Genomic DNA, 12,777 nt, shown 5'->3' on the forward strand with positions numbered 1-12,777 from the left:
AACAATTTCACCAAACATGAAGTCTTCTATGTGTGCAATAAAAAGAGTTTAAGGATTTTTTTAGCCAGCTGACTAGCAGTGCGAAGCAACCGGTGAGTGAGGAACAGTGCTGTGTACCTCTGTGCTCCATACAGCAAGAGAAAAGAAATAGGCTATCTTGTTGCATTTGTTATATTTTACTTCATACTGGTCATTGACCCCCTGCTTATTCATTATGTAGAAATTTAACAACAAAGCCCACACAGCTTAAAGTTAGTTTGCCAATCCAGACGTGATAATCACTATCTCAAAAAAATCATTGATAGTTAATGTATGTTTATATATAGGCTACTGAACATATCGATGTCAGTCAATTGACATTTTATCGACATGAGGAGTTTTGTCCTATCTCGTACTCCGTACAAAAGTTCACATGATCAGCTAGCTTCACCACAAGCTGCTGCAGTTTTGATTTGGACCAACACAATGTTGCCCTTCGTTGTGTTTCTGTCGGTTCTGCTGGTAGTGAGCGGCTCCGGCGTGTGTCCGTGTGACAGGCCGGAGCTCTGTCAGCCAATCCGTGGAGAGAGAGAGTTTGAGGTAACGCTGTCGGCGGACTCGGTCAACATATAAAACAAACATACCTCCCGCGAAGTGTCATTATTTACTTCAGCTTTTCTTCCTGGAAGAACAAGTTTGTTTTTTGCGAGTTAACAATGATATGACAGAATAGGATTTTTTGAGAATGATATTCTGAACCGAACCTTTCAGTTAATATTATTTAAAGTCCAGAGGTACTAAATTGTCTGTTAGTTTTGCACTGATTTTTGGAGTTCTGTACTTTCAGAAAATGGATTCCTTCTATCAGGGCACCTGAAACAAAAACAGGTTGTGATGTCCACATTAATAAAACACGACTTTATACTGCAGCTTGGATAAAACACAGTGACTTGGGGAGTAAACAGCATCCTAATCTCAACAGATCTTATGAGAAAAGTTGACACTTTGGTTGCTAAAGTTATTTTTGAGATGGTGGGATGTTTAAAGTTCCTCTTTTTAAACATCCGTCTTTCTGCATTACAGCTAACATTGGCTCAGGAATGTGAACTATTCAACATGTGTCAGTGAACACACTGATAAAAACTCCGGTTTTATCTGACTATACAGATTCGGTCCAGTGTTTTAAGGTTTCCTGTTTGTCTTTAGTATGATAAAATGGAAGAATTTGCAAAGTTTATTTTTTGTGCCATTGTCGCGGTTGTGTGTCTCTTTCTTTCTTGTATCCTCTCACTGTTACAATATTTACCATAAAATCTGGTGTATCTTTGTTTTTCCTCGTATTCTAATAAAGAATTGTGAATTCAAGAAATATGATGGAAGGCACATATGGGATTTTTAAATTTAAAAAGTCAGAAACCTCTGAAATGATTTGTTTGGACTCTAAAAACAGACCTATTCAGACAACATTCACAAGCACAAGTTAGAACAAATTCTGGGGAAAAAATAAATGTAGAGCTAATAACAGTAAACTAAAAAAAATGTTTTCAATCTAGAAAACACTAAAATTAGATAAAAATGTTAAAAAGATGCATTTTAAATGTCAGAATGCAGAACTTTCTTCCATAAGAGAATTTTGACTGTTTGCTCTTTTCTTTCAGTGGTTGTAATATTTTGTTTGCTCAGTATGATATGCTATGTTTTAGATTTACTTGATGTTTTTGGTTGTGTTGCAAAAAGGAGGTTTGTTGTAAATTGACTATATATTAATGAACTGAATTGCATTGTATTCAATCTTCAAGAAACTGCATTTGGTTTTGCTCTCTTATGAGTTTTTGCTTGCAAGACACCTTGATCATGATCAGCAATATAACTGATTTTGCTTTTAGGTGTTTGTATTCGATGTGGGGGGAAAGACATGGAAATCCTACAACTGGAGTATGGTGACGACAGTGGCCGCATTTGGAAATTATGATGCTGAGCTAATGTGTTTCGCTCACTCAAAAGGAGCACGAGTTGTCCTCAAAGGTGAGGTTTGCCTTAATAGTCTGCAAAAGTTCACGTCTGTATCAACATTCGGTGTTTCAGACTTTTTACAAATATGTTTTGACATTTGCTTATTGAAGTGTTATCTTTATATGTCTCTTTGTGGTGGCGTCATAGGTGATGTTCATATTCCCTACATTGTGGACCAAGCCAACAGGACCAGATGGATAACGGAGCAGGTCAGTTTGGCTAAGAAGCAGTTCATGGACGGGATTAACATTGACGTTGAGCAAGCAGTGGAAGACGGCTCTCCAGAGTACTACGCTCTGACAGCACTCGTCAATGAGACGACAGAGGCCTTCCACAGGGAAATCCCAGGCTCTCAGGTAGAACAGCAATGGTTCACCAATGATTTCCAATTCTATTTCCATGGAAAATGGCCAGCTTACCCCCTACCATTTCCTTTTGCCCCCCTGATTTTTAGGTTTCATTTGATGTCGCCTGGTCACCAAAATGTATCGACAAGCGCTGCTATGATTACGTCACCATCGCCAAATCCTGTGACCTGGTGTTTGTGATGTCCTACGATGAGCAGAGTCAGATCACTGGAGACTGCATTGCAATGGCAAATGCCCCATTCAGCCAAACTCTAAAAGGTCTTTATGTCCAGATGCACATTTAGGATTGAGAACCAATCACCTTGTTAATGTGACCCAATGGAAATAATTTTTATTTGTCCATTTTAGCCTATGATGACTATTTGGATCTGAAGATTCATTCGAATAAGCTGCTGATGGGAGTGCCATGGTACGGCTATGACTATCCATGTGTTAACCTTTCTCAGGTATGGCCATATTTAATGACAAGTTGCACACTTTACTTCTGGTAACGCTGCATGTCATTCTGAAAAATACAATCCTAACATTGAAACCTGATGGAAACACTGTCATGCTTTGGGGGTGCTTCCTTTTTACTTATTTTATAAGATATGTATTGTATCTTATAAAATCTATTGAAATTTGTCATTTTATCATGACAAAATGTAAAAAAGGATATACTGTATAAATATTTTTGCAAGCACTGTAAATTTTTGTCCAACTGATTATTTTGGCTTTTTAATTTACTGACAAGAGCCCACAGCCAGATGACGCGGGCTCTTGAACCACGAAGCAGGTCAGTTTGGCCAAGAAGTAGTTCATGGATGGGATTAACATTAATGTTCAACACTATTGTGCCTATTGTGTCTATGGTCACTTTAGGCACAATGAATGTGTCTCTGGTCACAAACTGTACTTTGACGAATATATATTAAGACAGACCTCTTCAGATTAAAGAAATCCAATACATTTGAAGACGACCTGATCAACGATTGCTTATATGAGAAGCTAAATTTATGATTGTGATATTTTTATGTTTTGTGGAATATACACATAAAACTGCAGTAATCTAGGTTATTATTTTTCATTAAATGTTCAGAATGTTCTAAAGAAGAGCCAGACGAAAATAAACATACATTCTAAATGGAAAAATGTTTGGAAGCTAGTGAGCAAATCGTATGTCCAGTCTTGTGTTCTTTCAGCTTTTTTAATGTCGGTTCACAACAAATGGAATACCTTTCCCTACACTGCCACCATGTGGCAGACCATGCTATTACATGGTTCTGGGCTCAGCATTCTGTTTTCATTCAGCATACTTTACTTCAAAGATAAATCAATAATAATTATCTTTACCACAAGAGAGATCAGTTTAATTATTCACATCAGCACACACATTTCACACTAATAAAGTTTAATAGTTAATTTCCGATCTGTCCTAAGTCTCAGTAGGAACATTTGCTGCTAATGATCAACCAATTATGGTGAGGTTTATCGGGGGAGAAATATTTCATAGTACTGTGGCATCCTTTTAAAACTGCCTTCAGCTAATAACAAAAAAATTATTTAAAAATAAAGTATTTTATTCCAATCTTGATCTAAAATGTGGCTCAATGTAATCTGATATTTTTTTCTGGAAAGTTTTAAATGCATTTCGTTTTTTAAACATTGGATTTTATTTAAAATTTCCATTGAAATGCAAAGTGCATTACACATTAAAGAAATTCTTTGAGCACTATTAGTTTTGTTTTTTTTATTAGTCAACAATGATGATGTTGACTAACATTATCATTATCCTATTAATTTAGGACTTACTTCCCTATATTAATAGGCTTGACTTTCAATCATAGAACACAAAATCACAATATTTTTTTCTTAAAAACTGCAGATGATGTGGGTTTTATTGTTTCCTTTCTTTTGCACCATGGCAAATGCTGTGTAAAACCTGCCTGTTAATGAAACAAAATAAAACGCTTCTGTTTTTATTTTCTGTTTTATCCGAGGAGGGGATTTGTTACATACCTAAAGTCCCTTTCCGTGGAGCTCCTTGCAGTGATGCAGCGGGAAAACAAAAAACATACAAATGGATCATGAAGCAACTCAACAGCCCAACGTCGTCCGGCAGACTGTGGGATGATGAGCAAAAAGCTCCTTACTTCTATTACAAGGTGTCTTTTTAAAAAAAAAACATACTTCTTAAACAATGCATTTAAACAAACACAAAACAAATTAAACTTTTTCTATTTTCTTCTTTGTTTCACTGCTTAATTCAGGATGAGACAGGACAGTCCCATCAGGTTTGGTACGATGACCCACAGAGTCTGTCCCCCAAAGCGGACTACGTCATGTCCAAAGGCCTGAGAGGCATCGGCATGTGGAACGGCAACATTTTGGACTACAGTGACGATCCTGTAGCCAGGCAGCAGACCGCACTGATGTGGAATGCCCTGTTAGGATCCAAACTGGGATAAACCGAATGCTCCAGCAGGAGCTTCTTGCTGAGCTCGCTCGGGTTGGTTTCCAAACATCTTCTTTTAACTGGGCGTTAGAAGATGTTTTTGGTAACTGGGCGTGGCCTCTATTCATCTTCAGGGATGCTTACTTGCACATTGCCTTTTACTTTAGATGCAATGAATTATGATTCAGTAACAAAGACAATCGTTTTAATCACATTTGCACTGATTTTTGATTACCATTCCAAGAACTGTGATCTTGTTTACTTTATTCTTTAATAAAGGTTTTACTAATTGATCTAGTGGACTCCCTGGTGCTACATTATTGTAGAAAACACACACAGTGCGGAAAGAACATCAAAAGCAGGAAGAAGAATTGAGTTATCCAGTTCATACAAGTATTAGTTGGCAGGTTAGTTCATGTTTAAAGGCTAGGAAGAGCAGTCCTCTTGACGTCGATGAAGAAGCTGCTTTAAACTTGTGCTTTGTCCCACATTGTGTTTCCAGTCCATCCAGGAAGGAGCTGACTGATTCTTTTTCTGGGAAAGTTCGGTCTTCAGGTCTCTGAGCTCAGTAGCAGCCTGCTTTCTCAACTTGTAGGGGAAAAAAAAAACATATTTTGTTTTACAGTCAATTCCAGATCTGCTAGGCTTTTTATCCAGAACATATCAGAAATAAACCCAACCAGTCACCTGTTTCATTGAGGCTGGACTGATTGTTACCTTTATCTCTGTTATCAGCTTCATCTTGGCATCTTCAACTTTCCTCTTCAGGTTGTCGACCTCATAGCTCTCCTTCATGATCTGAATGATGAGCTCATTCTGAAATATTGCTCTTGGGTTAATTTCTTTACAGGGCACATTTTATTGTGATGAACAAAAATAATCTTTAAATACTGTATGTTAAGTAGCATGCAATAATGTTAAGTAGCATGCAATAATCCACCTCAATATATTCTTTGTATAACAAGATATCCTGATCTCCAAACACATAAAAACGACAGGTTTAGTAAAATTACCTGTTTGTGTTTCATCATTTCCTAGTTTGAAAATAAAAGCAAGAAGGTGTGTATGTTTAGCATTTTTATAACTGTAGGTAACAGTTACTTGATGGTGCTATAAAAAGGCATTAAGTGTCTGGAAAATACACAAAACCACCCCTTTAAAACATGCAACATATGTCCAGATTTGGTATTCTAAGCAAGAAATTGCATCTTAAATTTGTTAATTTTTTAAACCTTCCTTCAATTTTTATTCTTATATTTTAATTGCTTACAGTAAATGGCCTGCACTTGTCCAGAGGGCCCTAAAGCACTTCACCCTTCATTCAGTCAATCCCATGCTGATGGGGGTAAGCTACTGGCTAGTAGCCACAGCTGCCCTCTGAACACTGGCAGCAGGCACAATGACTGAGACTGACAGAGTGGGGGTTTGAACCAGCAACCCACCAATAGCGAGACCAAGTCCAATCACTTTCACCATTGTTGCCCCCTGTTAATCTTCTAATAATTCTGAATGGTTTTTTTTGATAAAGATTAGTAATGTCAATTTTATATGCTACAGGTGTGTGGTTAAATTTTAAGACGACAACAACATCCTTTGATATCCCGGACTTCATGCTCCTTTTATGACCATTTGAAGTCACCTGACTAGGTTGTTTTGTGTCATACTCAAATTAAAGTTGTTAATTTAATTGAGTCTGTTCCTAATATGTATGATAATGTTAACTATGTGGTGCAACAAGGCATATGGGATTTTACTGGACCTTCTCGGAGGTCCTCCCCTGTCGCCTTGCTTTCTCTCTGGCTTGAAGCTGATGCAGAACTTTGTTGTGAAATAGCTGCAGTTCCTGCCTCAAGTTTCTCAGATGCTCCTCCAATGGTGCTGTGGTCTTCTTGGTTTCAAAATATTTCTTTTTCCAGCTGTCTCGTGCTTTATATTAGTGGAGTAGGGAAAGAAATTGAAAATTTTTTTTGAAACTCAGTCTGACTTTGTTTTCACTTAGATGTTGATATCCCACCTTGGTTCCTGCGGTGTCGGTTCTGAGCCAACAAGTCTTTTCCCTTTCTCAAAAGCTGCTGTCTTGTCCACTCCAGCTGCTTCCTCTCCTCTCTCACCATTTTGATTTCCTCCATTAGTGCCTCTCCTTACATGTACAAAATATGTTCAGTAACCAAGCATAAGCATTTGGCTCAAACAATCTGAGTATTCCTTACTGTCGGAGAGACAATCTAGCGAAGCAGAAACTGCTTTATTGGAGGCCGAGTCTGAACCTCGGGGGGAAGCTGTACACTGAACAGGTTGTGACAAGATGGCTGGACCTTCCAACATCTCAAACACCAACAAATTTAGAGACAGTATAAATATTGACTGAAAGAGACATGTTTATGTATTTTTTTTTAAAGAAGTCTCACAACAGCTGCACATTACCCCATTTGTTGGTTTATTTCTGGTGGTCTTCTCTCTGTCTGGACCTTTGCACTTAGAGTTTCCAACACTAAAACAAAGAAGCACAGTCAAAAAATAAGAACCTCATGCATTTTTCTTCTGTAAAGAAAATTTATATTACAAAGATTACAGTTTGCTACCATAGACTCAGAAACAGAGACCTTAATTTTTGGAACATGTCCTGTGGTCTGATAAACATTTGACCACAGTTTCATTTGGAGGAAAAAAAGAAGGAGCCTTCCAAGTGTAACAACATATGGTACCTGTCTGAGAGCAAAAAGCCTAAACTGTGGTCTTTCAGAGACTCAGCTGCTCCTGAATGTGTGTCTTTGGGTTGACATATTGTCTTTCGGCAGGTCTCCTCTGTTTCTGCTGACCAAACGGCATGGGCTGAATCAGGTTCACATATCTCTAACGCTGTAAACATACAAAAAGTAAATGTTTTATTTTCTTTAAAGAATGTCATTTTGTTAATGAGCTAAAAAAAAAATACAAAACACCCTATTAGTTGATTATATTTTTGTTGTTAACCAAACTGTAAGTCATCTGTCAAACCTAAAAATGAACACTGCAGCCAGATGAGTGTAAAGGTTGTGTTATGTGTGTTAAAATATATGATATGAGAAATGTTTTTTAGTGGATCATTTTCATCATTTAAACATATTAATTCAGCAAAAAAGATGAGGGGTTCAGTGTTTAATAAATTGGGTCAATACAATAGAATAGAATACTAACTAATTCTTCTTCTATTTTTTTAACTTATGCAATCTGACAAAAAACATGCTATAGATGAGATGATATTAATTTATGCTAAGCTATTTCTCACACTTCTATACATGTAGCTTCTGGATGGAGGAAAGGATCACATTTATACAATGCAATTATGACATTCATATAATCAATACAGTTATCATGTTATAATGTTATAGTGATCAAAAATGTATTTTCCTCCATGACAGCAATACTTGTCAGTACTTTCTCAGCAAAAAAAAACCCATAAATAATTGAAAAGCTAATGTTTTATGTGTGGACAGATCTAATTATTTGATAACTCTTTTATGGAGAGTACAACTGTATAAACTCTTGTTGACAATATGTTATGAATGACTGCTTTAATACCTTTTCTAAGTGCTATCAGCTTTAGGACCCTTTGATTCTGTGGTTTTCCTGCACAGATCTCCGACTCTGTTCTCCTGATGAAGCTTGGAGCTTCATCCTCTGAGGAGGAGCTGCTGCAGCTGCTTTCATCTTCTTCATCCTCGTGTTCCTTTTCCAGCACAGAGACAGAAACTGGTTGCTGGGAACACTGGGAGGTGTGGGGGAATTTAATGCCCTTCTTTGTCCCTGTTGCCATGCTGCACATCTTGGAAGGGTGGAGACAGACCTGGTGCTCTGGGGAGCTGCTGCTGGAATCCATGGTGAAGGACTGAGAGCAGAAAGTGCTGTCTGCCTCTCCTGTGGGCAGAAGGTACAGCTCCGGCTGGGCCGCCTGCCGACAGGTTACAACGGCTCATTTCAGGGACTGAGCAAACGCAGTTATTTAAAGTAAGAAACCGATAAACTTATCGGGATGTAAATAAGACGCGAGGACTCAACGTACATACGGTGGGGCGAATGTTTTCACTTTCAGATTTGTCTCCTGTTTGCCTTTGACCTGTAAAAGACAAGAACTACAGCGTGAGAAGCGCAGCAGTAAAGCTGCTATGCTCCCCATTCACAGCCTTTATAGCCTTCAGTGCCCTATTCAGCCTGAATAGGGCACTGTCTGCGCAGTGAAATGATCAGCCCTACAAAAGGCCTCTTGACTGTCAGCTGCACTCACCAGCGCCAGACTGCGGCCCACGCATTTCAGGAAGGAGAATTTATGGATGCTCCTCTCAGTGCCAAGCAGAGCAGCCAGCTCGCCCCTCAGAGTCTGCAGGGTGGTTTCAGGATAAACCCTAATGTCACCAGGAACGAGGACACAATATGTGCACCAGTCAGGGGTTTAGTAAAATTGTTAAATCATGGCTAAGTTGAATGAATGTTTTAGCAGTTTTACATAGGCTAATATTGACTGTTTAATAGTTAATAATAAAAACTATTATGGTACATTCATGGCAACACCAAACTGAGGTCCGATGTTTTGTTGCATTGTGTTATTCTTTTCATGCTGTAAATGACAATAAAGATTAACTTAACAATAGTAAAAAATATATATATTTAAAATAGAGTCATTACACTCATTAACAACATATTAATTTTTTTCTCTAATTTCCAAGTTGTCAGAAAATTGATATTTTAATTACCTTAAATCTTTTTTTTACTAACTGAACTTTACATACGAAATAAATGTAGCACACTGGACATCTGAAATGCATATGGGAGATTGTTGCTTTTAATTATTATTTCTGTAATTAACAGAGCAGGCTTTCAAATCGCCTGATGTTTTTTTTTTTTTTCAATTTCTTTTCTAATTAAAACTTCTATCTATTTTTCTAAAATTTAAGGTGAATCCGCATCACTATAATAGAGCACTATATAGTCCGGCAAGCAAAATCCCACCAAATGCCTTAAAACTAGTTGTTTTGTTATAAAATATGACACAGTTCAATAAATACTTCTGCCAGGAGCTATATATGGCTTCGATAATCACACCTCTGTTTGATACAAACTGTTATCATTTGAATGATAATAGAAATAAAATATTTCAAGCACTTTTACCTGATGAAGCCAGCAGAAATAAAGCTCTCTGTAGCTTCAGCTGGAACTTTATTGAGTTTCATATCCCACTGATCAGCTGGCACAAACAGCACATGGAGCTCCAAAAGCTACACATAATTGAAATTAACAATGAAGTTTACAGCCCCTGACATTTGCTTACTTAATACATTTTTATATCATGTCAAGAGATTTAGCATTTACCTTACTGCTGGCCGGTCTCATGCTGTCCTCTGTAAATCTCACTGATTCACACGACAGCTCCATTATCAGTCTGGTTCAGAGAAAGAAATGCAGTAAAATGATGAATTATAGAAATGTGGGAGTATTTGCTACAAAAGAGTTCTATTTGCGTGCGCTGTGACTGCTCCAGACTGCCGGGAAACAACCTGCTGCAATTAAACACATGCTTTTACGAGAGTGCCAGCCCTGGATGCTCCGGATGACAGAGCAGCATGTGGAAACAAACAACAAAAACTTCTCAACACATAAGATGAAAGAGTTCCCTTAATTTTCAAATAATACAATTTTGTTATGGTTTTAATTTAATCCTTGAACTTTTGAATCAGTAAATGCATCTTCACCACTAGGGGGTCTATTTCTCTTTTGTAATCCGAACATTTAATTGCTGTGGGATTGAACATTGCTATTCAAACTGTTTCTTATAAAACTTTCGAATATGAATTGTTTTGTAATTAATAACATTATTTAGATCAGATTTTATGTTAAGGAACGCTACTAATTATGTGAAATATAGCAAAACTAGCTCTACTAATATGCAATCTACAGATATTTTAGACATAAAGTTAACATAAAGCATGACTAATTTTATTCCACTAATATTTGTTAAAAAACCAAAACTGTCAAACATGGAATACACCAAGCATATATGTTTAATTTAAAATCACAAGATAAGTAGTGGCAGTGAAAACGTCTGAAAATGTACCGTATTTGCAGACGACACGTGAATGCAGCACTAGCGGGCACGCCTTTAAAAAAACCGGAAGCTTATTCCTTGGAGGAAGAAAAAAAGTTAGCTTGGTAGCTACTAGCGTTGACTAGCTTGCGTTAACTTTTCCACACTTAATATTTTGAATATCGTAGCCATTCCGGGTCGCAGTTATGCCGGGACCATCCAACACTGTCGCTATGAAGAAAGTTGTTCAACAGTTGCGCTTTGAATTGGGTATAAACAGAGTTAAGGTAAGTTTTATACATTTAGTCGCTCTTAGGGCGTGTGTCTTTCTCGGTCATTTCGGTGTTTCTGTAATGTTACTGTTTTTGTCGAAATGGTCTGGGTTGTGGTGAGGTTTCGGGAGCGCTATTCGTTTAGCATAAAGAGTTTATTCCATTTTAAATCTGTTTTCTCCAGGTCTCGCAGGCCGCAGCGGACCTCCAGCAGTTTTGCCTACAGAACGCCCAGCAGGACCCCCTGCTCACCGGCATGTCTTCCAGCAACAATCCTTTCAGACCGCAGAAAGTCTGCTCCTTCCTATAGTACTGACGAGCCGGGCGACCACTGTGAGTACGAACATATACATTTATCAGCTCATGATTTTCAGTGGACGCTTACAGGAGTTGATTTTATGGCAGCCAAGTGCATTACTGTTAGTTTTGATTCAAGCAAAACTTCCTCTAAGCCGCTTTAAAGAGTCATCGCTTTCTCTTTGGTATCTTATACGTGTACAATTTGGCATCCTTCCTTTTTTTAATAAACTACATAATTACTACTATTAAAAGTTTTTGTATATACAAAAAGTCTTAAAAATTTTTATTAAGATTATTCTTTATTATTTTCATTTTCTATGTTGTACTTTGTTAGCTTTGTTTTTAAAGTGGCATAGAAAAAAAGGGTTTAAATAAAAATGTTTTAAAATAAATACGTTTATAGCAACTTTTACTATTTGTTAAACTGTTTTTACTCAAATCCGTGTTAAATGAGTTTTCTGAAATGCAAAGTCGTGTATTGGCAAATCACCTTTTGGAATGAACTGCTTTTACCAAAATACGGGACCGGAAAAGTAGATGGGCTATTTAAGACTATAAATAAAATATGAAAACTAAAATTGTGTACAAAAATAAATAAAAAGGTAGTTTATTGGCGGATTGTAAAACAAAGATGCCAAAATGTGTGATGGTGCTTTATTTAATTAGCTTAATATATTTGAAGTTTATCCCAGTAAAATTTAGAGTGTTTGCTATATGTCTCATTTGTTTTAAACATTGTATGTTTTACTAATATGATGTTTTCTCCAGGTTTTGGATTACATGCCTCATTGAGGTGAGCTGCAGAATCCTGCAAAATGGACTGGAATCGTCTCAGGAGTTTTGGGAATTTGGGCCAGGAATTTTAACTTGAGCCTTTTTAAACTTTAACCTATACAAATTAAATATACATATATATAAATACAAATTACTCATTTTCCTTGAGTGCTTTAGAAACGCCTCAGCCTTCCTGCATACAACTAACACATGTGCCTTCTGAAATGTAAATGTTTCTTGCCTCAATAAAACTGAACTATTTCCACATTGTAGACATGCAGCTTCATGTTCTTTTTCTTTCATAATCTTAAGACTTTTATCCAACTCAAAGCTCTTGTGCAGAACAGATAACCTTAACCTTAAAGCGAGTTCTTGCAAATACTTCTTGATGTCATTTACATGGTAAATCTTCTAATGAGAGATTAATTTACTAGGGGTAAAACAAACTAAAACCAGCTTGTCTGTGATCTACTCTGCGAAGTGAGTGGAGAAAACACTTTTAAAATAAACTCCAGCAATTTTACTGCAGCAATATGAACCTAAACACTTTTCTGGAATAGTCTGCTGTCACAAAGTTTT

At 37.1% G+C, this 12,777-nt stretch overlaps 3 protein-coding genes across 5 annotated transcripts; 2 read left to right on the forward strand and 1 right to left on the reverse strand.

Moving 5' to 3' along the window:
- Positions 1-343: 343 nt before the first annotated feature.
- On the forward strand, positions 344-5,087 carry ctbs (chitobiase, di-N-acetyl-). The gene is made up of 7 exons (XM_044129510.1): positions 344-579; positions 1,866-2,004; positions 2,140-2,348; positions 2,447-2,618; positions 2,709-2,806; positions 4,340-4,504; positions 4,610-5,087. The coding sequence occupies exons 1-7, from the start codon at positions 370-372 to the stop codon at positions 4,805-4,807; spliced, it is 1,191 nt and encodes a 396-aa protein (XP_043985445.1). The 5' UTR covers positions 344-369; the 3' UTR covers positions 4,808-5,087.
- Positions 5,088-5,193: 106 nt separating this feature from the next.
- spata1 (spermatogenesis associated 1) lies at positions 5,194-10,336 on the reverse strand. 3 transcript variants are annotated; one of them, XM_044129509.1, is made up of 13 exons: positions 10,141-10,336; positions 9,940-10,046; positions 9,059-9,176; positions 8,837-8,890; positions 8,621-8,725; positions 8,356-8,503; positions 7,500-7,653; positions 7,219-7,285; positions 7,005-7,119; positions 6,809-6,934; positions 6,554-6,720; positions 5,512-5,610; positions 5,194-5,382 (listed from the first exon to the last, which is right to left on the reverse strand). In XM_044129509.1, exons 1-13 carry the CDS (start codon positions 10,201-10,203, stop codon positions 5,221-5,223), a joined length of 1,485 nt encoding a protein of 494 aa, XP_043985444.1. In that variant the 5' UTR covers positions 10,204-10,336; the 3' UTR covers positions 5,194-5,220. The 3 variants fall into 3 exon arrangements, with proteins under 3 accessions (XP_043985444.1, XP_043985443.1, XP_043985442.1); XM_044129508.1 differs by having other exon boundaries at positions 8,356-8,542; XM_044129507.1 differs by having other exon boundaries at positions 8,356-8,725.
- Positions 10,337-10,891: 555 nt separating this feature from the next.
- On the forward strand, positions 10,892-12,470 carry LOC122838690 (guanine nucleotide-binding protein G(I)/G(S)/G(O) subunit gamma-5-like). The gene is made up of 3 exons (XM_044129514.1): positions 10,892-11,139; positions 11,309-11,457; positions 12,193-12,470. Exons 1-2 carry the CDS (start codon positions 11,059-11,061, stop codon positions 11,432-11,434), a joined length of 207 nt encoding a protein of 68 aa, XP_043985449.1. The 5' UTR covers positions 10,892-11,058; the 3' UTR covers positions 11,435-11,457; positions 12,193-12,470.
- The last annotated feature ends 307 nt before the right edge of the window (positions 12,471-12,777 follow it).

Source organism: Gambusia affinis, linkage group LG10, assembly GCF_019740435.1.
Source record: "Gambusia affinis linkage group LG10, SWU_Gaff_1.0, whole genome shotgun sequence".
NCBI classification, from domain to species: domain Eukaryota; kingdom Metazoa; phylum Chordata; class Actinopteri; order Cyprinodontiformes; family Poeciliidae; genus Gambusia; species Gambusia affinis.

Excerpts from the sequence above, each read along its gene's own strand:
- ctbs (XM_044129510.1), top strand. The coding sequence starts at position 370 with ATGAGGAGTTTTGTCCTATCTCGTACTCCGTACAAAAGTTCACATGAT. Across the intron at positions 2,349-2,446 it reads GGGAAATCCCAGGCTCTCAG|GTTTCATTTGATGTCGCCTG; the intron begins GTAGAACAGCAA and ends CCTGATTTTTAG. Across the intron at positions 2,619-2,708 it reads ATTCAGCCAAACTCTAAAAG|CCTATGATGACTATTTGGAT; the intron begins GTCTTTATGTCC and ends TGTCCATTTTAG.
- spata1 (XM_044129507.1), bottom strand. The coding sequence starts at position 10,203 with ATGGAGCTGTCGTGTGAATCAGTGAGATTTACAGAGGACAGCATGAGA. Across the intron at positions 9,177-9,939 it reads ATTTCTGCTGGCTTCATCAG|GGTTTATCCTGAAACCACCC; the intron begins GTAAAAGTGCTT and ends TGGTGACATTAG. Across the intron at positions 7,120-7,218 it reads GAAATAAACCAACAAATGGG|ATGTTGGAAGGTCCAGCCAT; the intron begins GTAATGTGCAGC and ends TTGGTGTTTGAG.
- LOC122838690 (XM_044129514.1), top strand. The coding sequence starts at position 11,059 with ATGCCGGGACCATCCAACACTGTCGCTATGAAGAAAGTTGTTCAACAG. Across the intron at positions 11,140-11,308 it reads TGGGTATAAACAGAGTTAAG|GTCTCGCAGGCCGCAGCGGA; the intron begins GTAAGTTTTATA and ends TGTTTTCTCCAG.